A 26,852-nucleotide genomic window follows, 5' to 3' on the forward strand; every position below is an offset into this window, starting at 1 on the left:
GTTGTTAAGTGGATACACACTTCAAAAGCTAAATACCATTCTACTTTTTCAACATCCAAAGTGAACAATTTACAATAATGCAACTTCACTCAATATGTTACCCTGTTAAGTTTAATGAAAAACAAAACAAAATAATATAATATTATTAGTATTGGGGATTATGAATAAGCAGAGACTACTGTATTGTGTAGAAATATTTTTTTAAACCTGGGGACAAATCAATGCATACACACAACTTATATTCCAATACATACTTGTATAGAATTAGAATATTTCTAACATGTGGCAGACAAACCTTTTCAGAATAAAGTAAAAGTCTGCCATCAAGATGCTCTTTAGCATTCATGGAGAAAAGTATGTCACTAAAGAAGAAGAACTGAAGAAGGAATTACAAAACTGTTGATTAGACTTTAATCACTGAACTTGATCTCCAGAATTTCTTTTATTTTTGATGGGGATGTTGAGCTGGAAGGCAGAGAGGCAAAGTGTCTTGTCCATGTTAACCCACTTAGTGAGTGCAGAGGCAGAGCTTAGGCTGGGTTTTCCCTATTCAATATGCTGTGCTGCTTCTCAGGGCCTAACTCTCCAATCATAACATCTCATCTGAAAACTCAGGAATCAGATTGAATGACCCATAATATATTACAAAATATAATTTAGATAACAGCCTAAAAATCTTAGATTATTCTCATTGTTTAGAAAAGATCACCTTCAATTTGACATATGACAAAGAATCTCTAGAGTTAGAGGGGATCTTAAAAGTCGCTTAGACCAAGCCCTAGCATGAAGCCTCTCCAATATATGCCTGACAAGTGGTCATCCATGTTTGAAATGAATAATTATTTAAATGCTCCATCAATAAGAAATTTGATAAATTGGGGCTATTCTATTTTTGAAGATTTTTTAGCTATTTGGATATAAGTTTTAGGAAGTTTTCCTTAACAATGAGTCAAATCTGTAAATTGTCTTATCTATAAACTCTATTCACACATTGTGGTTTTCTCTTCAAATAAAGACTTTATATGTTCTGGATCAAATAAAGACTTCATATATGTTGCCTGGGTCCCCCAGTTTCTGTATCAAGCCCCAGAAAATGACAGAACAGTTTGAAAGTGATTTACAATCACTGAAAAAAGTTTGACCTATCCCTCAACACAGGAAAGATCAAAAGAATGAAGGTCTATTGATTATATTTCAACATATATTTAGTTGGATATATAAAGCTTGTATTTCAGTATTCAGGACAGACAGTAAAGAGAGACAATGAGTTGGGCTCAGAGCTGTCTCTTTTTTTTTTCTGTGCCATGATATTAACACTCTTATTTTCAAGCATATAAAAATGTATTTATTACTAAAAGAACCATGGTATCATACCAAACTCCAAGATATATTGATGAGCTTCATCCACATATCTGATAAGTTGTTGAAGAAAACTATAGGCAAAGCGTTTCTCAATTGAAGGTGTATCCAATTCCAAGTCCTTAAATCCCCTTAAAAAGAAAATTCAAGACAAATAAGATTCTACAAGATCAATTAAATGCCTAATTTTGGAAAATATGTGTTCCTTAGGATACTTATTATCCTCATAATATTACTTATAAAAATAGTTCAAAACAAGAGCTAGAAATAATCTCTAATGAATATATACTTTTGATATAATATTTAAAACTAATTAATAATTTAACCTGAGATGGTAAAAGTTCAATTTAGAAAAAAATCTTAAAAGTATAGTATATACCTGTTTTTTGTATAATATTACTATAATATTTTAAAATATAATTATCAAGTGAATCTGATAGTAATTGTGGATGGGAATTGTAGAATCAAATGGAAAACATGGCTATAAAAGAAAAGTTAGTGTTTTTGGTCTCCATTAAAAAAAAAAAACTTTGTTAGTTTGCTCTTTTTGAATATACAAGTACCACACCAATTCCCAAGGTGACAGTAAGGGAGAAATATTAAGTTTGCTTAATATTTAATCTTGTTATAGATATTTAAATATTTGTTGAAAAAAGGTATCTGCCACTAGATGAATTATTATTTTACCTGGATACTGCATAGCCATTTATCTGTAAGAACTTGAGAATATCCTGTGCTTTCTCTCTATCCTTGGCTTTTTCTTTGGCGGTCAAAGTATCATAAGGTACCAGAAGGGGATGGTTGCCACCTCCTACTAGGATATCAGACAGAGAACACAAAATGGTAATTAATTCTATTGTTTCCTTCAAAATGCTACTTAATAGTAGACTAGATGAAATTTTTATTTCCTCAGTGGCTTGAGGCTCCTACTCCCATTTTTTAACCTTTTACAGTATTTATTTTGTATACACTTATTTACGTATCTGTTGTCTCCTCAGATGGAATGAAAGGTCTCTGAGAGCAGGAATTGTTTCATTTCATTTAGTCTTTGCATCCCTACAGCCTTACAGAGTTCAAGGCACGAGTACTTAGTAAATATTTATTAATTAACTGATTTAATTTAATTAATTTAACTGGTTTTGGGTAACTCAGCTCATGAAGGAGAAAACCAACTAGAGTGGTATGAGTAGAGATGGATTCCTTTATTAAGATTGCTGAAGGCATCTCAGTCTCATGATCAAGCCATATTCTCAGCAGGAGGAACTAAAAACTTTTAGACCACCTCATCATTAATAAATTTACCCCCCCTTCATTAACTGTTCACCGAGCAAGGCTGATTTTCACCTGTCAGGGACACCTCTATTTCCAAACGTATTTAAGCATACAGTGAAATCCATGATTTTGTCTTTGGTTTGTGAAACCACTGATCACAGATTTATTGATCATTTACTAGCCTAATTAATAAACTGGTTATTAATTACCCAGAAACTGTCTCTTGGCTTTTTCATTTGTCTCACTGGCAGTTGATGATGTTGTTGAGTCATTCAGTTGTATCTGACTCTTTGTGACTACATGGACCATAACATGCCAATGGTCTCCATGGGGTTTTCTTGGCAAAGATACTGGAGTGGTTTGTCATTTCCTTCTCTAATGGAATAAGGCAAATAGAGATTAAGTAACTTGTCCAGGATCACACAGCCAGTGTCTAAAGCCTGATTTGAACTCAGGTCATTCTGACTCCAGGCCTAGCACTTTATCCACTAAGCCACCTAGCTGCCTCCTTCTAGCAGTAGCTGGCTACAAAATTCTTCTCAAGGATCAGTTGAGGATATATTTGAACCATTAACGTTGAAGTGTAATTATCAAAAGCCATATAATCAATCATCTAGAGTTCTACTGACTCCTTGTACTATTCAAGACTTCCATTGGCCTTTGTGGGGAAAAAGTTACTTTTTATCAAAAGTAATATTACCTTTGGCCTCGAGTTCCAGTTTCTTTTTCTTTGCCCATATGTTATGATAATTTTCAGCCATCATTTCTGCCATTGCCTTAAGGAAACAAAGAAAACAACTGACTTTTATTACAATATAGATGGACAGTTATAACAAAAGAATGAAAAATATTAAAATTTTACTTAATGGAGTAATTTTAATTTAAGATACTTAAAACTTGACATTGTTTACCCTGTTAAGACTTTAGAACATCTATTAAGTAATAAAACATGGATTTATTAGGTACCTATTACATACTATGGGTTAGAGATATAAACAAAAGGGAAACAAATATTTTTATAGTCTAAAGGAACAACATCATGTAAAAATATAGTGAACACCAAACATATATAAACATTAGACATGTTTTTAAAAAAGAAAAAGTATAAAAATATAAAAAATAACCTTCAATCTGCACTCTGTTTCCATTAGCTCCATTAGCATTTTATTATCATGAATCCTTTGGAATTATGGTGGATCATATAAATCATTATTACCAAGTCATGAACAGCTGATTATCTTTATTTTTGTTATTTGTCCTTTGTTCTCAAAGAAGACCACGACATCGGGATGTAATGACTTAGTGTGAATTGGATTTAAGTGAAGGAGGACTATGCAGGTCATCAACCTCACTCTCTCCTCCAGAGACATCTGGGTCCAGTGGCAAGACAGACATCAGGATGACTGGAGATGGCCTCACATGTCCGAGGAAATTGGGGTTAAGTGACTTGCCCAGGGTCACATAGGTAGTAAGTATCTGAGGTGAAATTTGAACTCAGGTCTTCCTGACTCCAGGGACAGTGCTTTATCCACTCTGCCACCTAGATAATGTACATTGTTCTCCTGGTTCTGCTTATTTCACTTTGCAATCGTTCACAGAAATCTTTTCAAGTTTATGAAACCATTCCCTTCATCATTTGTTATAGCACAATATACGTATGTCTTTCTCCTCCTTTTTTCATCTCCTTCTGTTATAATGGTATTATTGGGTCAAAAGTCATGTAGTTTTATAACCCGATGGGCACAATTCCAAATTGTTTAACAGCGTGGCTGAACTATTCCACAACTCCACAAAGAATTCCTTAGAGTACCTATTTTTCCACATCCCCTCCAGAATTTGTGATTTTCTTTTTTTCTGTCATATCAGTCAATCTGAAAGATGTGAGGTGGTGTCGCAAAACTTTTAATTTATATTTTTCTAATTATTATTTGTTTAAAGCATGTTTCATATGACTATTGCTAGTTTTGATTTCTTCCTCTAAAAACTGTCCGTTCATATCTTTTGACTATTTGTCAATTAGGGAATGGCTCTTATTTTTATAAATTTAGCTCAATTCCCTATATATTTGAGAATTGAGATCTTTAGAGAAACTTGCTATAAATCAACCCCTTCCCAAGTTTATTGCTTTTCTTCTAATTTTGGCTGGATTTGTTTTGTTTGTGCAAAAACTTTGACAAAATCAAAATTATTCATTTTAATTCCCATGAACCTTTCTTGTTTGGTCATTAACTTTTTCACTATCCATAAATCTGACAGGTAATTTATTAAAAACATTCATAAGATAACTAGCAATATGTATAATTATGGATAACTTTTGGCGGGGGCAAACAAAGAAAGAAGATTAGAAAAAAATTAAAATCAACAGATAGACTTACATGAAGATCTCTCGAGAGGGTAACATTGCTCATGTCAATAGCTCGGGGGCTGTAACCATGGGCAGTATCAATAGAAACCTAAGGGATAGATATACAAAAGAAACAATAGGCTGTTAAAAGACCATAAGGGTAGAGGTTTTTCTGAAACCCTTTTTGAAAAATGTGAAAGTAAATACAAACTTGATAACTAAGAAAACTTTTGTATCTAAGGATAAAAATGACAAGTATTAGCAAAACTGACTTGCTAAATCTATCTGACTCATTAATATTTCAGATTTTATAAGCTTTTACTAGATAATAAACAGTTTTAGATATAAGATGACATTTCATGGGTCACAAATAAATTGTAGACTTGCATAATCCAAGAGTTGGAAGGGAAGTCCTAGTTGCATTTGACAAAGGATTGACTGTAAAACATATTTGAAAACTGATCATCCAAAGTTTGCTTAAAGACCTCTAGTAAAGGTGAACCCACTATCTCCTGAGGCAGCCCTATTTACTTTTAGTCAGCTTTCATTTTAGGATTTTTTTCCTAATAGAATCAAGCCTAAATTTGCTTCTAGTTGTGACAATTAAAATTTAATGGAGGGGCAGCTAGGTGGTGCAGTGGATAGAGCACCAGCCTTGGAGTCAGGAGTACCTGAGTTCAAAGCCGGCCTCAGACACTTAACACTTACTAGCTGTGTGACCCTGGGCAAGTCACTTAACCCCAAGTGCCTCACTAAAAAAAAAAAAAAAAAATTAATATGGTCGCCTATTTCTGTCCCAAGGGTAGGGAAAATTAGCTGGGGTTTCTAATATGGTTGTTACTTATAAATTAGAAGATTTAGCACCAGTTACAGGGCATTAAGCATTTATTAAAACATATTAAATATTAGTAAAGAGAGTGCACATGGCTTTGAAAGATAGGAAAACCTAGAGAAGAGAGAAATTGGGGAACCCTAGAGGGCTGCATCTGCACTCACCCCAATCCCCTGCCAAAAAGAGCGTGAGTGTCTGTCTAAGCTTGCTGAAGGCAGGAGCAGAGCCTGCCCATAAACACTGTTCAAAGCTCACTGGCTAGCATCATTCAAATCTACTGGTTAACTGGATTTGAGGGCAGTTAGGCACAGTCACGCTAATGTCAGGGCCCAGAGAACAGGTCCTCTGGTGGCAACAAGGCTTTCAGGTAGGTGTGGTTTGGGGGCCCCTGGAAGTCACAAAACCCCTATTATTTTCTCACATACTCTAAGGTCAACTAGAAGTCATCTAATCCCTCTTCTACGTGATGATACTTCAAATACTTGAAGATAACATGTTTTGTAAGTCTTCCCTCCTCCTGACTAAACTTCTAGGAACAACAATATTTACATAGAAGTTTTTATTTTATCCTACAGGGAATCACAAGTCAGTAAAGCTTCTTAGGCAGAACTTGGTTGATGAATAATCCTTCTTAAACTGTAAATTCTTTGAGGATAGATCCTTTTTTTTGTCTTCATATCCACAGCACATATTCACATTCCACGTATAGCATTAGATGTTTGTTAAATGAATGCAATACCAATGATAAAATTAAAAATATAAGTTTTATTTTTTTCCTCTAAATACTGTGAAGTGCTAAGTCATTATGGTAATTACCTGGCTTGTCTGGGAGATGCGTCGTGTCCGAGTATAAAGGGCCATGCTGTCTCCCTCTCTGGTTCTTTCAATTCTCCATCCCCAAGCAAGCATAGTTTTTAAAGACTCTTTGATTGGCCAGCGATAAATTTCTTTTTCCTAGAGGAAAACAATGAGGATGTCACTTGCTAAAGTAGAAATATTGAAAAATTTTGTTAATTTTATTCTGAAACAAACACTTCCACTTTTGTCATATGACTAATATTTCTCAAATGCAAGGGAAAGTAAAGTTTCTGCTAAGTGGACAGCAGGCATCTGGTTTGACAAATGCAACTAAAGAACAAATACAGATATTTGTGGTATAATTTTAAAATTTCTCTAGCTTTTCTGTTCATGGCTACATAGAAAAGAGAGGTATCCACCAGGAAATGAATATGTGATTACCATTTCACTATCAAAATAGAAAAAAAGGCCAATTTCCTTCCTTTGACTAAAAGCTATATTTTCATCAGAGTTTTATTTGCTATTTTAATTTTCCTACACAAATAAAAATATGGAAATTATTTTAATTGATTTTAAAATTCCCTTTTTTTCTTTTCTAGAATCACTCGGCATCTTGAGGATATTTTTTAAACATATGCCCATTATGTTTCTGAGACAGGAGAGTAAAGAGAAAAGGATGATATTATAAAGATGTAGGGAGAAAAGAGAATTATAAAATGAAGAGTAAGATGAAATAGAGAGACCAAAGAATAGACTTAAAAACCTTTAGTTGTAAATGAGAGGAAAGTCTATGAAATAAATAAAGATTGATCTGGGATAAAGAAAAGCCAAAATACAAAACTATTTTCAAGTACAAAAACATGAGAATATAGAGGCCTGGCCTTAGCAATAGGAAAACTGTATGGTATGTGTGAACATAGGTTTAAAACATCTGCCATAAGAAAATCTCCTTGGATAACAAGGATTCTCACCTTTTCAGACAAAAGTTTATATGGTTTCATTAATGGTTGAACTTTAGAAGAATCTGAATATATTTCGCCATAAATCCATCCATTTGCCAACTGAAAAAGAGTAAATCACAGAATCTCGGAGTTGGAAAGATCTCAGGAAATAGTACAACCTGTACTTGAATAGGAATCCCTTCTACATCCCTGGCAAGTGGCTGTCCAGCTTCCCCTTAAAAGATCTCCAGACACTGAAGCCACTACCACTGACAGCATTCTTTCTTTGAAGTAATTCTATTATTAGAAATATTTTCTTTAAATCTTTAAATTTAAATATGTGGGGCAGCTAGGTGGCACAGTGGATAAAGCACTGGCCTTGGATTCAGGAGTACCCAGGTTCAAATCCGGCCTCAGACACTTGACACTTACTAGCTGTGTGACCCTGGGCAAGTCACTTAATCCCAATTGCCGTGCCAAAAAAAAAAAATTAAAAAAAAAATTTAAATATGTAAAATTCTTTAAAACCTAAATTTATCCCTCCTCAACTACTACTCCTCATTCTCTGACAAAGGAGGAAAATATAGTTCCTCTTTTGACGATTAGGTTAAATATGCCAAATAACAATTTGTTTTACAAAAAAGAAGCTGTAATATTTAGTTTCCAGATTTTCATGTTCATAATGATGGACATAAAATGAGCAAAAGCAGGTATACAGAAGACTTGTGATTCCCCCAAGCAAACAGACCCTTAGTAAAAGCATTTATATGCAGTCTCTTCTGTATTATTTTGCTCTTATGGATACATGACAATTAATGCATGGTGTACCCCCCTAACAGAATATGAGCACCCCAATTGTGACTCTTCTATTATTTATCTTCCCACTCAGAACCTCAGTTCAACATAACACCACCTCTCTGGACCACAAATACTTGTGGATCATTAAATACTTGTGGAATTGATGAATGAAGGAAACAAGTACCCGACCATCTGCTAACAACTCTGTGCCAAAATCATGGCCTATGTGGACTGTAAAATGTATTTACTTTTACTTTAGTTATTACTTTACTAATGAAATGTAAATACAGCATGCTATTTGACAAATGCACCCCTTCTCTTGATGAATTGTCAGGGTGCCATTTGATATCAATGAGTAAAATGTGATATCAGAGAGAAAAAGAGGGTGATTGACCATTAAATTGTAATTATGTTTATCACAGCTATGGCTCTAATAGAATATTGGAAGTTTCAAAGTTCTGATTCTTAAAACAAAAAGGAAATTGCATAGATAGGGTCAAAATTAACTTTAGAATTTTCTTAATAGTACATTTATAGCAAAGCATAAAAAACATGACAGTATCTTTAAGTTATTATTTATAGATTTACAGAACAACTATTTCACTCTGTGATCAGAAATGTAATTCATATTCATATCTCACTGGAGCTAACTATGGTATTATGTACTGTAGTGTATAGTATTAAGTATTAAGATCAAAGAAATTGGATCTAAATGTCCATTCTTTGGTAAGACTATACTGAAACTTCAAACTTAAAATTCATGTAAATTACAGCTAAGCACTTTATATACATTATCTAATTGGAGCCTCTAAACAACCCTGTAGAAGTAGGCAAGTAAACCTCTTGAAGCCTAAGCTTCTTCAACTGTAAATTGTAATTAAGTGTCCAACTGAGAAAGTTGTTGGGGAGATAAAATCAGAAATGATTATAAAGCTAATCTTAAGACAATGTATGAATGTTCTTGTGACTACATTTGTCAATTAGCTTGCCATATTCACATTCTAAGTGTAAACAATAGAACCCATACTCTCAACACCAAGTCCACCACTCTTTCCATGGCAACACAGTGCCTCTAAAGCAGCCGTATAATCAGACTTTTACTTTTTACCATTAATGGATGCAACACTGACAAGTTCTTGAGAATGACACTGACTTATTATACTGTCATTTTTTGGCTTTTACCTTTTCCATTGACCATTTGTCATGTGAATGTTCTGCATATTTGTTAATGAAGTATTCTAACTTTTCAGGAATTGTGATGCTGAAAGAAAAAAATAAAGGATAAATAATTTATAATACCTAAGAGATAAAAACACTGATACTTGATTTATGGCTCACAGATGATATTCTATGTTTCTTTTTTAATATGAATTACTTAATCTAATTATTTTTTACATGGGGGATAGGGAAGGGGCAGCTAGGTGGTGCAGTAGATAGAGCACCAGCCCTGGAGTCAGGAGTACCTGAGTTCAAATCCGGCCTCAGACACTTAACACTTACTAGATATGTGACCTTAGGCAAGTCACTTAACCCCAATTGCCTCACTTTAAAAAAAAAACAAAACATGGGGGATAGGGACTAGACCTATGATTTCACTGGTACAAGGAACATCCCAGATGATGAACCAGGCAGCAACTACTCTGCACCTTATAGCCTTAGAATTACTTTTAAAAAGTGAGAATTTAAATGACTTGCTCAGGCTATATAGGCAGAAGTTAGATTTAAACCTAATTCTTCCTAGCTTCGTGACTGGCTCTACTACCAGAGCATTATGTTGCCTCTTACATACTTTTTATATATATTTAAATTTTTAGAGCTAATATACTAGAAAAGGTAAACAGAAAATGCAAAATTCTGGGTATCCTCCAATATTACTGCATAATAAGTTAGACATTAACTAGAAGATTCAGTTCAAAAATATAAAGACACTGATTAAAAAAAAGAAAATAAATTAAAGCAGAATTTGTTTTTAAGAAACCTGGGAAATTTTTTTTTCCTCTTTTATAGTACATTTTATTTAATGGCAAATCATGTTCTTTATGTTAAAAAACTATCACCTGGTAAAGAAGTTTCCTGAAACCTTAATCCTCTACATTTTTTCATTTACTAAGATTCTTCATTTCTTTGACATTAATTTTTTTCTGTATACCTGTGTTAGCAATTGTAGTTATAAATGGTCTATAACATTTTAACAATACTATCTAAAAAGAGAGATATAATTATACAGTTCAGAAATTATTTTGTTATTTTATTTTTTAAGCTACACATGTGACTAAATGATGCATTATTTCTTGAACAAATATAAATTTTTGGCTTAGCAAGCATAATATATAAAATATAAAGTCTTTTCCAGCTTTAAATCCTATGAAAGTTTGAATCTACAAACTTCAAAATTTCTAACCTACCAATGAAAGGAAATTTATATTTATTTATCTTATATTTACCAGCTCTAAATCCTATGAAAGTATGAAACTAACTACAAACTTCAAAATTTCAAATATATCACTGAAAGAAAATCATAATTAAAAATAATTCATTAAAACTACTTTTTTGGGGGGGGCAGGGCAATTGGGGTTAAGTGACTTGCCCAGGGTCATACAGCTAGTAAGTGTTAAATGTCTGAGGTCAAATTTGAACTCAGGTTCTCCTAAATCCAGGGCCAGTGCTCTATTCACTGCACAACCTAGCTGCCCCAAAACTACTAATTTGGAGAAAAGAATTATAAATAGCATCATGCATAATGGATTGTTTTTCTTGCTGGACATTAAACAGTAATTTGACCATACATAAAATACACACATGCAGCACATTTATAAAATTTTTCATATGTATAAATTATGATACTCTATTATCATAACTATATCCATTAGGAAGCTACAAACCTAAAATGCAGTGATCAACACTAAGTACTTATGGAATTTAATTTAATTGATGAACATCTAAGACATGGTACTAAAAAAGTTTTGATAGCATTCTGTGATCCTGACCTAGATGAAATATTAGCAAGTCCATCAACTAATCCAGAAACAAAATTTGGAAATGTGGTCATCGTTTGTTTCTTCTAAAAGTAATATCATAAGGTAAAAAATAACATGTAAATAAGGTGAAATTTTTTCTAGTATTTTCATTATAGTCATAGAAGCTAAGAGAACTGGGGCATATTAATGAACTTCAAAGAACAACTCTGAAATATAGCCAGGTGTCAATGGAAAGTAAATACTTAGTGATGACTACCCAGCTAAGAATCAACTTGTGGAATGATCTCTGAATCTATAATGCAGTATGGCATGAAGAGGCAGCTTTCTTTGGAAATATGAAGTTATGGTCCGACTCAGAGATGATTACCAAAAACAAAAAAAAACAGATGAGATTTCAAAAAGTATCTTGTCTTAATAATTTAATATAGATAATGTTGCCTATGTCAAGCCACTCCTAACCATCAGCTATTTCTTTAACTTGCACTGTATTTTTTACCTATAATTGGTACTCTTTAAATGTCTAATTGTATATTCTCATTTCCATAGCTGAATTCTTAAGTGAAACAAAAGCTTCTATTGACACCACAGCACTTGGTGAGATTCAGTGGTAGTTAAAGTGATTTCCATGTATACTATACAGAAAACTGCAATGCATGTTGAGAACTGCTGGGAGAAATAAATTATGCAGATATTTAGTTATAATCATTACAAATATTTCAAGGTAAATTTCTATTGAAACATCACCTATTAACTTCCTTGACTATTACTATTGACAAACTTGGTCAGTGATTACAAAAAGTTCACTTTAGTACCTTATTCAAATTCAGACTTCACATATCATTTACAATAAAAATCTGCTGCAATAGAAAGAGTCCATACTTTGAGGTATCAACAGGCTGTGGGTTAAAGTTTCCCTCAGAATCCATTGATGACTGCTTTTCCATCATACTGACATAGTTTGACTCCATGTAGTCGGGAGGTAAAGCTCCTGCAACGGCACTGAGACAGGGCAATGCCAGCTTGAATAATTCTTGTTCATATTTCTGTTGAGAAGCAGAGGACAGAGCAGATACTGTGTTCAGCCAAGCTTGACATCATTATTACTAAGGATGATTAAACAATACAGGAGAATTAGAGACAAAAATTACCCTCCACTACTATAACTGTCCAATAGATTCTTTCTGTACAAAATAAAACACATTTGTTAGAAACAAAAATTTTTTTTAAACCCTGAAACACCACAAAAACAAGTGAAACTAAAGCTAGGTCAAAGAATAAGAAAAGAAACTTAGACCTCTGCACCATGCCAAGGTTTATGTTTTTACATTTCAAGTAAAACTGACCTGATTGCTATAACTGAAAAAGAGACTTAAAAGCACCATAACATTTCACTGCAATGAACCATGACTTTTATTTTGTAAACTGCTGTCACTAATGACTCTGCCAACAAGCTATAGAAAAATATAGCATTCTGAAAAGGTAGGACAATTCAAGTCAAACCATAGGTTCAAGGGACAGAGATACCTTAACGGAAAGGTCAACAAAGTCTGAGAGATTTCTTCTTGATTCACACACATAATCTAATTTCCAGCAGTATGATAAGAGAGTAGGGCAATGTAATATAGAGGAAAAGTAAGCTCTGGAGTCAGAGGACCTCACTTCAAATATTACCTCTGGTTTTATTACCTCTATGACCCTGAACAAGTCACTTAACCAGTTCGTCTTACTATTTCCTCATTTATAAAGTGAGCGATTTAGTTTTGTGGAAATTTATTTTGATTTGGGGTCCCTACCTTTGGGCTGAGATTAGAAAGCCTTAGGCTCTCAAGGTTTTTTCTGTGTTAAGGGCTGAAGCCCCTCCCCCTCAGCTTCAACTGAGCAAAAAAAGCCCCGTGGGCTGTACAAGACACCAGGTCAGACAGCCATGGGGAAAGCTCCAGTTCCCTCCGCCCTGAGCGGATCTTTTCCGAGAGATCCTGGGCTCATCCAGGCCAGCCTCTGGCATAGCCCATGCAGAGGTCCCTGGGCACACAGCAGGGACATGGGCCCCTGGAGCCCTGGCTATGTTATGCACAGGACGCTCAAACCCCCCCCCCCCCCCAGCCTTAGCCCTAGGGCTGCGGCTGGCTGATTAGCTTGGTGTTGGGGGGGGAGGGGGCCGCAGGAAGCCCCGAGATTTGAGTGGAGAGAAGGAATATATATAAACCAGAGAATTAGACAGTAGGGAGGCTGACAAGATTAAGGGAACAAAGAAGGACGCAGGAGAAGGCTAAAGGACTAGAGCAAGAGGCAGATGTACGGAGTTTGGGAGAGGCCAGAAGATTAAGAGAACAAAAGGACACTGGAGCACTAAGAGAATGGAAGGAGAGGTCAGTGAGAGAGAAACACAGGGGTTCAGCAGTGGCAGTACAGAGAGGAAAGTTAGATGCAGGGGGATCTACAAAGTGAAAGGGGCTCGGAGTTAGAAGAAAGGTGCTGAGCAGTGAAAGTGGTACATACCCTAAGGCAAGAGGCAGCAACAGCCCTTGTGTTAAAAGCAGACAGGTTGTATAATTTGCATTTCTTAACCCTTATCTCTTACATTTATTTTTAGAAATAAACTCTGCATTGATTATTTAGTTAAGAGGCTTCTTAATCTTTTGGGTATCAATTTGGGAGCAGTGTGGAGAAATTTTTAAACCACCCATATTAAATTAATAGCGGTCAGATAGCCAGTTAGTCAAAAATCCCAGATTAAGTACCCCAGTCAAATTAGGCCCCCCAAATTAACCCTAGCTAGTCAAAATATTTCTACATTTGAATGGCCACCCAGATGGGACTTACAGCCCAATTATAATTTTTCTAGTTAATTAATTTTTTTTTTACAGTTTAAAAGGTTTCTGGACTCCTTTAAAGGGAACACCGTTTGAGGTAATATAATGTACAGAACATTGAACATCGATTCAGGAAGACCTGAGTTGAAATTTGGTCTCAGATGTTTATTAGCTGGATGACCCTGGGCAAGTCCCTTAACCTGTTTTCCTCTGTCTTCTCCACTGTAAAATGGAGATGATAATAGCACCTACCTTAAACAGTTATTGTGAGGATAAAGGAGATATTTGTAAAAAGCTCTTAGTACAGTATCTGACACATAGTAGGTTCAATATAAATGTTTATTCCTTTCCTTCCTCCTTCCTTCTAGTTCCATGATCTTATAAGAACTAGATTAAGAGTTGGGAATGGTGGGTAACTAGCTGTGTAACTTAGGCAAGTTGTTTAATCTTTCTGAGTCTCAATATTCGCATATATGGAATAGGGGTTTGTGGAGGGAGGAGGCAATAATATTTTCCTCTAACTACCACATAAAGTAAATTGTAAAACACTACATGAATGAATGCTATTTTTATTTTTAAAGAAAAGACTATTTGTCAAATTCACTTTAAAATTACTTGTTAAAAAGTATAATGTAGGGGCAGCTAGGTGGTGCAGTAGATAGAGCACCAACCCTAGAGTCAGGAGGACCTGAGTTCAAATCCAGCCTCAGACACTTACCACTTACTAGCTGTGTGACCCTGGGCAAGTCACTTAACCCCAACTGCCTCACCAAAAAAAAAAAGTGTAATGTTTATTTTTTAAAATTTCCTTTTACATAATATATTTGATAGAAAACAAGACAAAAATGTGTAGAGAGAGACTGGTAGGAATTGAAGCAGGGATTAGACCTGTGACTTCATCAGTAGTAAGGAGCTCTTGGTGAGAAACTTCTGTGAATCCAAGCTGGCACCTTCTCTGCAATTTGTTGTTGCTCAGTCATTTTCAGTTGTGTCTGACTCTTTGTAACCTCATTAGGGGTTTTCTTAGCAGAGATACTGGAGTGGTTTGCCATTTCTTTCTCTAGCTCATTTTATGAAAAAAGTGAGGCAACTAGGGTTAAGTGACTTGCCTAGGGTCACACAGGTAGGAAATGTCTGAGGCCAGATTTGAACTCAGGAAGATGATGTGTCAAGATAATGGAATGTGGTAGATGAGGGGATTTAGCAGATACTCAAAGGCCCACCTGGAGATTAATCTAAACTGATTGAATTAAGTGAGAGTGATTGACTGCTGATTACCCTACTTCAGTTAACCAGACTGTAAGTACATCTGGCTAGCCCTTAAGAAGGTATTGTTCTCAGAAGCTAAAAACTTTGAATTTAACTCTTGACCACCTTCAAGTCCAGTGAACCAATGGATTTGAATGACACTAGCCAATCAGCTTGAAGAACCTCCCATTTCTGAGAGTAGGAAGCAGACACTGGCTGAGGGTTGAAGTGCTCTTTTGGTTGGAGACATCAGCTTGGTGGCAGGACGTCAAGTGGGCTGGTAGGAAAGCTAGGATTTCCATGCTATAAGAAATCTGTTCTCAATCTTTCTCTCTTTACTATCTTATATCTTTTAATAAACCCTTAAAAGGCCTAAACTCATTTATCAGTGATTTTAGCCAGTTTCCCCCAAAAACTGGGGGAACAGATCAGAATCCACATTTAGAATTTTAAAATACACAATGAGTTTTCCTGACACTATACCCAGCACTCTATCCACTGTACCACCTAGCTGCACCGCAACTTGTAGTCTTAGGGAATTACCTAGAACAATAGAGGTGAAGAAATTTGTCTGGGGTAAGACAGCCAGTGTATCTCAGAGGTGCCACCTTAACAAAATAAAAATATAACAAATGTAATAGGTTTAAATTGAATCAACTCTCAATACACTGTCAAACATGAATGGTCCAGTTTATTGATAATCTATGACAAATATAATCTCAGGTGCTTAATCTACCATTCAGCATACTTCTGGGGCTTTACTATATGTTAATGTGTATTCAGGGCCTCAAACTAATTTTGATCAGCTGACATGCTTTGTTTGCCTCTAAGACTTTTGTATTCTGGTTGTTTGTCTATATTATTTCTACTAAATAGGAAACTCCTTGAGAGAGGGACAATATTTTCATATTTGAATCCCCTTTAACACCTAGCAGTCTCTATAGAAGACACTCAATACATTTAAAAAATTGATATGTCAACAGCATAAAAGATACTTTAATTTACACAGCACCCTAGCTGCCAGGTAGTAAAATAATTAGTTATATATTAGAATTAGCTCAAATGAAGCAACATATGTATAAGCATTCTGCAAACATTAATGCATGGTATAAATACTATTATTATCATAATCCAAGGTGATCTGGCATTCCCTTGGCATCTGAGAAAATAAACAAGAAGGATGATCTTTTAAATGTGATCTATTCAGGTCCACTGGTATGTACTGTGTGAAATATATAGCATTCTATCATATTCATGGTTATTTGGTCATTTAGGTCCTTAAATACCAAAGAGGTACCATGTACACAATAATGATGATTTTGAAGAAAAAGTTAATACAGATATTTTAAAGTATCTTTGGGAGAACTATGGGGATTCTGTGTGGTCATGAAAAGTACAGATCAAATGTAGAAGAATTTTATAGTAATTGTTTAAGTTTCAGATAAAACCCATCCAATGAAGTAAGTAATAAATTACCTTTTGAGAAAGGGCATCAAAAATGCCCCAGAACAACTTTCTTGACAAATGAAGCTCTTCTTCTGAGGCAGCACCAAAGTTCCCCCAGCCTCCAGGCAGGCAGTAATACTTCCAGCATCTCTCATAATGATTTGTCAGCAGCTATGTATGAAATAATTTTAAAAGTCATAAGCAAAAGGCACTTGTTTTCATGAACTTCCATCAAAAATTCTAGTATCATGCAATGCCACCAACTCAGAGATTAAATATACCAATTTCATCTGAATTTCTTTAAATTTCGTTTGACTTGCTGGATACTATAGCTCTATGGATAAGATTGCAGTCATTTTTCAATTGTATCCAACTCTTAGTGACCCCATTTGGGGTTTTCTTGGCATGTATTCTTGAGTAGTTTGCCATTTTCTTCTCCTGCTCATTTTACAAATGAGGAAATTGAGGCAAATAGGGTCAAGTGACTTGCCCAAGGTCACACAACTAGGAAGTGTCAGGCCAGATATGAACTCAGAAAGATGAATCTTTGATTATACTTGTTCTATTTGATTCCCAAGGGGCAAAACTAGAAGCAATGAATAGTACTAGCAAAACGACAGATTTTGGCTCAGTGTAAGGAAAGTTTCCTAACAACTGTTGCCTTCCAAAAATGGCATGGGATGTCAAGTTAGGTAGTAAATTATTTCTTGATATCTTCAAGATGATCTCTGAAGCCCCTTTTAAATACTGAGATTCTATGATTTTATAACACTAAAATACACAAAAGAACCTCAAGTCCATGCATTTATGCTTTTTGTAAAAGGCTGAAATTAATAATGATATAATTCAAAATTATCTTTTTTATTTTTTTAATCATAAAAGTATTATATTCTTTTTTAGTTACATGTAGAGTTAGTTTTCAACATTTGTTATTATAAGATTTCTAGTTTCAAATTTTTCTCCCTCCCTCCCCCCTCCCCAATACAGCTAGCAATCTGATATAGGTTATATATGTACAATCACAGTAAACATATTTCTGCACTAGTCATGCTGTGAAAGAAGAATTAAAGCAAAAGGGAAAAACAAACAAAAAAAACAAAAACAAAAACAAATAGAAATAGTATGGTTCAATCTGCATCTAGATGCCACAGTTCTTTTTTTTCTGGATTTGGAGGAGCATTTTCCATCATGAGTCCTTTGGAACTATCTTGGACTACTGTACTGCTGAGAAGAGTCAAGTCTATCACAGTTGATCAACACACAATGTTATTGATACCATGTACAATGTTCTTCTGGTTCTGCTCCTCTCACTCAGGATCAGTTCATGTAAGTCCTTCCAGGTTTCTCTGAAATCTGCCTGCTCATCATTTCTTACAGCACAATAGTATTCCATTACATTCATATACCACAACTTTTTAGCCATTCCCCAATTGATGAGCATCCCCTCAATTTCCAATTCCTTGCCACCACAAAAAGAACAGCTATAAATATTTTTGTACATGTGGCTCCTTTTCCCTTTTTTACGATCTCTTTGGGAAAAAGACCTAATAGTGGTATTGCTGGGTCAAAGGGTATGCACAGCTTTATAGCCCTTTGGGCATAGTTCCAAATTGCTCTCCAGAATGGTTGGATCAGTTCACAGCTCCACCAACAATGTATTAGTGTTCCAATTTTTCCACAGCTTCTCCAACATTTATTATTTTCCTTTTTTGTCATATTAGCCAATCTGATTGGTGTGAGGTGGTAACTCAGAGTTGTTTCAGTTTGCATTTTTCTGATCAATAGTGATTTAGAGCATTTTTTCATATGACAATAGATAGCTTTGATTTCTTCATCAGAAAACTGCCTGTTCATATCCTTTGACCCAAAATGATCTTTAGATACTGAATAAGGCACAGTAACTGAAAATATATTCTTCTTTTTTTTGGGGGGGTGGGGTGAGGCAATTGGGGTAAAGTGACTTGCCCAGGGTCACACAGCTAGTAAGTGTTAGGTGTCTGAGGCCGGATTTGAACTCAGGTCCTCCTGACTCCAGGGTCGGTGCTCTATCCACTGCGCCACCTACCTGCCCCTGAAAATATATTCTTATGTAACTATGTGTCTATGTTCATGCTTTTTCCTTTTCTGTCAGTCTTTGTCTACTAACTTTTAAAAGACCTAGTTTAAAACTAATTTCTTTTGAGAAATCTTCCCTAATTTTGCCCAAATAGTAGTCGCTCTCCTTTTAGCTTAAGAATGACAGAATTTGAGAGCACTTAGGGACCTTGGCAGTCATGAAGTTGAAACAGTATATGAAAAAAATCCCCACTACAATAAATCTAAGAAGTAGAGGCCTCTCCTAGAAAACCTCTATGAAGTTGAAATATACCACCATTCTAGGAAGCCCATCCACTTTTGGAGAGCTTTAATTATTAGGAAATTTTTCTTGAGACTGAACCTAAATTTGCTTCTTTGTACAATTTACCCACTGAGCTTAGTTCTGCCCTCTAGGGCCAAAGAGAACAGTTCTCACACATTCAAATATTTATTAAGCACGTACTATCCTGGTATGTGCCAGGCACTTTGCTAAGTGCTAGGGATAGACAAAGATGACAAAAGACAGTCCTTGCTCTCAAGGATACTGAAATATATAAATAATCAAATCCCCCTTCAGTCATCTGTTCTGAAGGCTGAACATAACCAGTTCCTTCAACAGTTATGACATGGATTCAAGACTCGTCATCCTACTTGTTTTCCTCTGAGTACTTTGCAGATTATCAATGTCCTTGTAAAATTATAGTGCCCAGAATTGAGTGCAGCACTCCAGCCATGGTCTAACCAGAGCAGAGACCAGAAAGATTATCCCCTCCTATTTTTCCTAGAAATCATGCTTCTCTTCATATAGCACAAAATCACATTAGCTTTTTTAGCTGCCACATCATATTGAGCTTGTAGTCCACTATAGCCTATAATCTTTTTAGCACAAAAAATTAACCATGCCTTCCCCATCTTATAATTGTTGTGCAAACAAACTAAATCCCTAGTTCCCTCTTTCAGAAATATTAATAAAGCACTTTTTTGAAAGATGCTGTTGTCTCATCAATGCTGTTGGACTTATCCGAAAAGAATTATCAACTCCAAAATAATGTCCTGGTCCTTTCTCTCCACAATAACCCAGAAAAGGATTCTTTCTTAAAACAATTTGGGATAATGGGGGGCTCCTAACTGATCCAACTTGCCTGAATTAGGGTGAAGATCTGAAAAAAAGAAGTTTCTTTTGACTTTTCAGGTCACTGGAAATATCTCTTGAGTTTACCTTTGACCAGATGGAAAGGAGAATCCTTTCAAAGAATGGTCAAAGAACTAGATGGCATTTGGAAAAAAAAAAAAGATTCTCTCAGATTACACTGATAGTTGTGACTCTTCTGTTTAATAAAGCAAAATGTTGACTGAACTTTGCCCTTACTGCTATGTTTTCTGTCATTGTGGAATTCTATCTAAAGTCCAGGAATAACTATAATTCCAAAACAGCTTAGGTTAGAGATTTTCAAAGGCATGTTGCTCATCTTTGCATCTCTAAGCAGGTGTTCTTAAACTGGAATAATCTAAATTAAATAAAAAATGTTTCCAGCTGGTTTCTACCTAAATAAAGAGTACAGGATTTTCTTCAGCATTGTGAAATTGATTCTTTGAATCTAAATGTAAGACTGACATTTATGCTTATTTAATATCATCTATTAGATTTAATTCAATGTGTTAGCCTGTCAATGTTCTAGTTTTTTGTATCATTACTGTCATCAAGTATGTTAACTAATCCTTCCAGATTTGTCATCAGCAAAGTTGATAAGCATTTAAAATTAAACTTTATCCAGAACACTGATAAAAAATGCTAAACAGCACAGAAGCAAACACAGATTCCTGTGGCCACTGATCCTTGAATAATTATCCTTGAGCATGGCCATTCAACCAATCCTGAATCTATCTCATTGTATTTGATCTAATAAAAAGCCATCCATCTTTTCCACAAGAGTCAATAGTGCTTTATACATATTATCTCATTTGGTCCTCCTAATAACCCTGGGAGATAGGTGCTATTATTATCTCCATTTTGCAGATGAGGTAACGCAGACAGAGATTAGGTAACTTGCCAGGGTCACACAGTTTATAAAGACCCGAGGTGAAATGTGAACTGAGGCCTTCCTAACTCCACATCCCACATGTGTGATCCCTCCAGGCTGTGAGCAAGGAGAGCTAGTGGAGTTATGAGCAACATACTCCAAACTTCCAGGGTCACTGCAGGGGATGCCTGAGGAAAAGGCACTCATGGCTAGGACATGTGGCAACCATATCTAGTGATAGCATCCAAACAGGTCAGTCAACACACCAATGACATGGCAAAGAAGGCTGGCCCAGCAGTAACCCTGAGGCAGCACAAACTCAAAATAGCCTTAACTGGAGAAGACCATGATCAATAACAAGATCTGCAACTGTGAAATCCCAGAGATCGCTCACCAGCATTCCTAAACAGCCTTGTGGTATACTTTGCTAGGTCTCCCACTGAAGTAAATGGCCATTGTGTTGCTCCCCACTGTTAAGTTGGTCTACATTTAGGCAGAAAGCATGAGATTCAATGAGTATCTATGAAAACAAATACTGACAGTGTAGGCAGTACTAATTACTAACAGTCTTAGCAGATACCTGTTTATTTTGATAAATCATTTCTCTCTTGGTCACAACAGGATCCATGAATCTTACACTTGCCTGAATGCTGCAGATTAGGGATTTCTCACTCAACTAGTGGCAGAGGATATAAAAACTAGCAGAAGGCCGTCAAGGTTAATGGCTACATATGAAGGTCACTTTCCTTATGAGAGAGGGTGAAAAGAGTGGATAAACAAATCATCATCTACTTTTTAGGGTATCGGGCAGGAAAATAATTTTTTAAAGAGAATTAAGGGATCTCAGGAGCCAGAGGGCTATGTTTTACTGTCTAAAGATTGGAAAGGAAAAAAAGTGAGACTCAAAGAAAGATAAACACTAAATACTTGGAGAGAACTAATAGATATATGGCACTTCCCATGAATGTGGGGAGCTGTACTTTAAGGAGAAAGAAACTTCTCTTCAAAAAAATGATGACATGGATTTCCACATTCTATCCAGAGAATTGCAACTGAATAATGTCCACAAAAAAGGATGATTAGCTGTGGTTACAACTTTCTGCTTAGATATACCAAAGCATTTGGAGAAATTAACAAATAATATAGGTTTGCTTTCTTCCTGGGCCATTTAGCTGAAAGGTGAAGAAAAGCTTAATGGTCTCTGTAAACTAGTGATTCATCTGGGGCCAAAAAATAAACCTAGAAGGAACATAAAAGGCAATGCCAGGGTCTATGAAGTCTTAGGCAAGAAACAGAAGACTTTAGAAGAATAGGTGATATTTTCATTTTTGCTCTTAATAAAAGATCAGGGCTTTAGAAGCTAAAGACAAATTGTTTTCAAAAAAGAACAGCAAGATAAAAAGATGGTCATCTGAGAAAAATTTGGATAATGTGACAAAGATTAAAACATAAGCTCTTAGGCCATTAATGTGCTTAATAAGAATTGGTTAAAAGTACATTTGACTTAAGCCTGGAATATGTGATAAAGGAAAGTGTTAGAGAAATGAAAGGGGGGAAAAAAAAGGCAAAACGGCCTATATGTGCATATGCATATAAATATGTTTGTGTGTTTATATATGCCAAAATGAATACCACCGAGAATAAAAGGTAAAATATAGAATAATTAAGGAGACTAATAATACACAAGAGGCAAAATTCAAGAGAGAAAGCCACCAATAAAATCCACAACCTCATCTACACAAATGAACAAAATATGGTTAATAAACAAGTGGTATCAGAGATCCTAATACAAAAAGGTAAATTTAACTCGAGCTATCACTGAAATTTAGTAGGATAAGATTCATGGTTGCGATATTTTATTGAAAATGAATTAAATAAGGTGGCACAGTGGATAAAGCACCGGCCCTAGATTCAGGCGGACCAGAATTCAAATCTGGCCTCAGACACTTGACACTTACTAGCTGTGTGACCCTGGGCAACTCACTTAACCCTCATTGTCCCCCAACCCCTCCACCCAAAAATAAAATGAATTAAATAGATACTTAAAACTATTGAAAGGGAAAATAGATAAAAGATATGACTGAATAGCATTGTATATTTTTAAAAATGTATTCACGTGGAATGGGCTGACTCAGTACAGGTCTTCTTCAATCAGAGGCTTAATGATTATTTAAAGGGAATGTGATAGATGTAATGACTCTTTAGATGTTGCTTGGAGTATATGGCCTGATGAGGTCTCTTCTAACTCTGAATTTCTTTGATTTCACCCAAGACCTGATATCATCTCTGTGTAGCTAGTCACCCCTGCTTATAAATGTGTGAGAAAAATAATAGGGGTTTTGGGACTTCTAGGAGCCCCAAAACCCACACCTACCTGAAAACCTTGTTCCTGCCAGAGGACCTGTTCTCTGGGCTCTGACATCAGCATGACTGTACAGAACTTCCCTCAAATCCAGGAAATCAACAGATTTGAGTGATGCTAGCCAATGAGCTTTGAACAATGTTTATGGTCTGGCTCTGCTCCTGCCCTCAGCGAGCTTGCAGGAGACTAGCTCTGTTTGGCTCAGAAATGGGGTAAGTGCAGAGGCAGCCCTGTAGGGTTTCCCATTTTCTCTCTTCTCTAGGCTTTCCCATCTTTCAGAGGCATGTGTTCTCTCTTTACTAATATCTAATATACTTTAATAAATGTTTAATGCCCAAAACTGGTGCAGTAGCCTCTAATTTCTAAGTAACAACCATATTAGAAACCCCAGCTAATTTTCCCTACACTTGGGATAGTAATAGGTAACCATACATGTAATTTTAAATGTCCCAAAGGTAATGTATGCAAAGGGGCCAAACATATACCAACTTGCCATACATGACCTGAAATACTCCCCATGTGGCCAAAACCAGATTAAAATATAACTGGGAAATATTTAACAAAATAAAGTAGAACACAAATAATGCATATATGTGGCTTTCTAAGTCAAGATGTGGCCTGCTGGGATCCTTATATACAATTTCAGATTAACATCACTGACCTTTGTACCAGTAGTGAGTCCTAGGGGTTTATTTGGAAGAATTAGGGATGCTTGGTCTGAAAAGGCAAGGATTGTTAAAGGGAGGAATGACAGTTCTAATCAAGTATTCAAAGGGTCAGCAAATGGAAGAAACATATTATGCTTGGCTCCAGGGGTCATAACTAAAAGCAGTGGGTGGATATTACAGAGGAGCCAATTTCTGATACATTCTTCTTAGCTGGACCAATTATACGGAAAAATTTTCTAAGAATGAGAACTCTGCAAAAGTCAAATGAGATGCTTCCATAGATAATGAGTTCCATATCAATGGACATCTTCAACTTGAAACTGGTTGATTAACTGTCTGAGATGCTATACCTATCAGTATAGGTTGGATTAGATGACATTTGAAGTCCCTTCTTATTCTAAGATTTGCTTATTTTGTGAGATCACAATAATCATCCTATTATTTTCCTTCTAATGAATAGCGCTGACCTTCTACAGGTGTTCTGTAATCCTCATATTGTCCACAGCCTTATCAACATATTTTTAGGGTGTGAGATTGTAGATTCATAGGGAATGGATAATGCTCTGTTTAAGGTGATCTGGACCTTCCTCAGGTGAGTCAAAGACATAATTTGCAAGTTCCTTAATCCTATCTACTGTGAGAGTTCTCCAGTCTGGACATTGTGTCAGAAAGTATCTGCGTATTTCTGGCAGTGAATTATAAATAAATGTGTTGAGAATGATATAGGAATCTCTTAAATCTACTGTATCCAATCTGGTGTACTGTCTAACGGCCTCACAAAGTCTATTATAAAACCTGTCTAACAGGTTTATTTCATACTTAGCCAGTCTTTGATCTGAAAAGGCTTGTGTCCTGTGACGTAGTAAGAGAGCCTCCACTTCGTGAGGGCATTGCACAGTTAGAGGGTTACCGAGGACCAAATCAGAGGCTTTTTCTACCAAAAGGGTGGTGGCCAGCACTGCTCTAAGGCAAGGTGGCGCTCCAGCCGCTACAGGGTCCAGCTGAGTTGAATAGTAGGCTATAGGGCATTGGTTAGGCCCCAATGATTGAATCAGAACTCCAGAAGCCACCCCGCTTTGTTCATGCACAAAGAGAGTTAAAGGCTTACTATAATCTGGTAGTTCTAGGGCAGGTGCTGATAACAAGGCCCGTTTTAATTCCTTTATGGCTGAGAGATGCTGGGGATCCAATTGTAAAATGTCTGGGACAGAACTTTTTGTTAGAGCCATGAGAGGTTTAGTAATTTCACCAAAAGAGGGTATCCATTGTCTACAGTACCCGGCTGCTCCCAGAATGGCTCTCAACTGCCTCTTAGTAGTGGGGGCAGAGAGTTGTTGAATGGCCTGGACTTGCTTAGAAGAGACAGAGCGAGTTCCAGCACCAAAATAAATCCTAAATATTCTACCTGGGGCAAACACCATTGTACCTTTGACTTGGAAACCTTGTGTCCTCTCTTGTGCAGCTCCAGCAGTAAGTGACAGCTATCTTCCTGACAAATTTCAGCATTAGGAGAAGCCAAAAGTAAGTCATCAACATATTGTACTAGTGTGGAGCCTTTAAAGGTAATGGAGGCCAGATCCTGTAGATCAGGGTTTTCTAAAGGTGTATCAAAAAGATCATCACGGGGTTTTTCAGTCATATCAACTAAAGAAGCACAAGGGACAGCACAGAAAGAAGTTATATAAGTATAGATTATATATAACTGTGTATATGTGTATATATACTGTATTTATGTGCCATATATACTTATATACATACTTGCTATCTCCCCCATTAGACTATAAGTTCTTTTAAGTAGAAATTATTTCATTCTTTGTACATATATCCCCTAGTGTCTACCAAGATATTCACATATTATAGTAAATATTGGATAACTGATGAAACCTACATTGGAAAGACTACAGATATTAAGGATACGAACTCTTCAACTCTTCTCCAAATTTTGTAAGATTTGTCTGTGTTTCCCAGAGTCACAGCTTAGGACAGGGGCATTCTTGTCCATGTTCTTTGAAGACAGAGATCCTATCATCAATCACCTATGTGTGCTGTCATCATGACGGATAGTCATGAAGATTATATTTACATCATTAAATGATTTATATCTGAAAGTGAACTTAAAAGTCATATAGACCAACCAATCTAATCTTTTCATTTTATACATGTGGTAGAGAGAAATGGGAACAAGCATTTATTAAGTGCCTATTACGTACCTGACACTGTGCTAAGCATTTTATAAATATCTCATTTGGTCTTCATAAAAACTGCATGAGGCAGGTGCTATTATGACTCCCATTTTACAGATGAGGAAATTAAGGCAGATAAAAGGTAAGAACTTGCCCAGCTTTTGTGATAACCCTGTGATGTTTTCTTGTTAGTCTATAAATGAGTTATATTATTTTGTTTTTTGGTTTTTACTATCAATTATCTACTCTCAGGAAAGTGATTTTAGAAAAAAAAAAGGTTAGAAGATTATCACTCTATAGGAAGTAAATTGGAGGCATAAGAGACCATTTAACTGTAAACTTTGCCCACACTTACCTTAAGAGGCATCTTAGCATGTTCATTTAATAATGGAACATCAAAAACTAATCTTCTTAACAAGTGTTGCATCATGGAAGGTCTCAACTGGCTGTTGGAACAATAATAATTTTCACAGTGAAGTAAAATATACTTTCATTTAATTCATAACATAAGCTAGAACTCTTATCTAGACCATTTAACTTTAGGTGGAATTACTTGGCTAGAGAATTAATTATCAGTAATTTTTGTCACAAAATAACTTGATGAGAGAAAACAAAAATGAAAATAGGAAGCTGAAATTAATAAAAACTCAGTATTTTTCGAATGGTTTCACAGTAGTAATATACCTCAACATATATAATATTAAAATTTTAAA

General features: G+C 35.7%; 1 protein-coding gene across 1 annotated transcript in view; it reads right to left on the reverse strand.

Moving 5' to 3' along the window:
* The window catches only part of RYR2 (ryanodine receptor 2), a 758,695-nt gene that overhangs the window by 199,513 nt on the left and 532,330 nt on the right, over window positions 1-26,852 (reverse strand). Inside the window, 10 exon segments of the mRNA XM_044000528.1 lie at window positions 1,375-1,490; window positions 2,047-2,170; window positions 3,332-3,407; window positions 5,007-5,084; window positions 6,624-6,761; window positions 7,577-7,666; window positions 9,527-9,605; window positions 12,202-12,365; window positions 16,860-17,000; window positions 26,495-26,585. Of these exon segments, the coding sequence (XP_043856463.1) occupies window positions 1,375-1,490; window positions 2,047-2,170; window positions 3,332-3,407; window positions 5,007-5,084; window positions 6,624-6,761; window positions 7,577-7,666; window positions 9,527-9,605; window positions 12,202-12,365; window positions 16,860-17,000; window positions 26,495-26,585 (1,097 nt within the window).

Source organism: Dromiciops gliroides, chromosome 4 (genome assembly GCF_019393635.1).
Source record: "Dromiciops gliroides isolate mDroGli1 chromosome 4, mDroGli1.pri, whole genome shotgun sequence".
In the NCBI taxonomy this organism is placed as follows: Eukaryota; Metazoa; Chordata; class Mammalia; order Microbiotheria; family Microbiotheriidae; genus Dromiciops; species Dromiciops gliroides.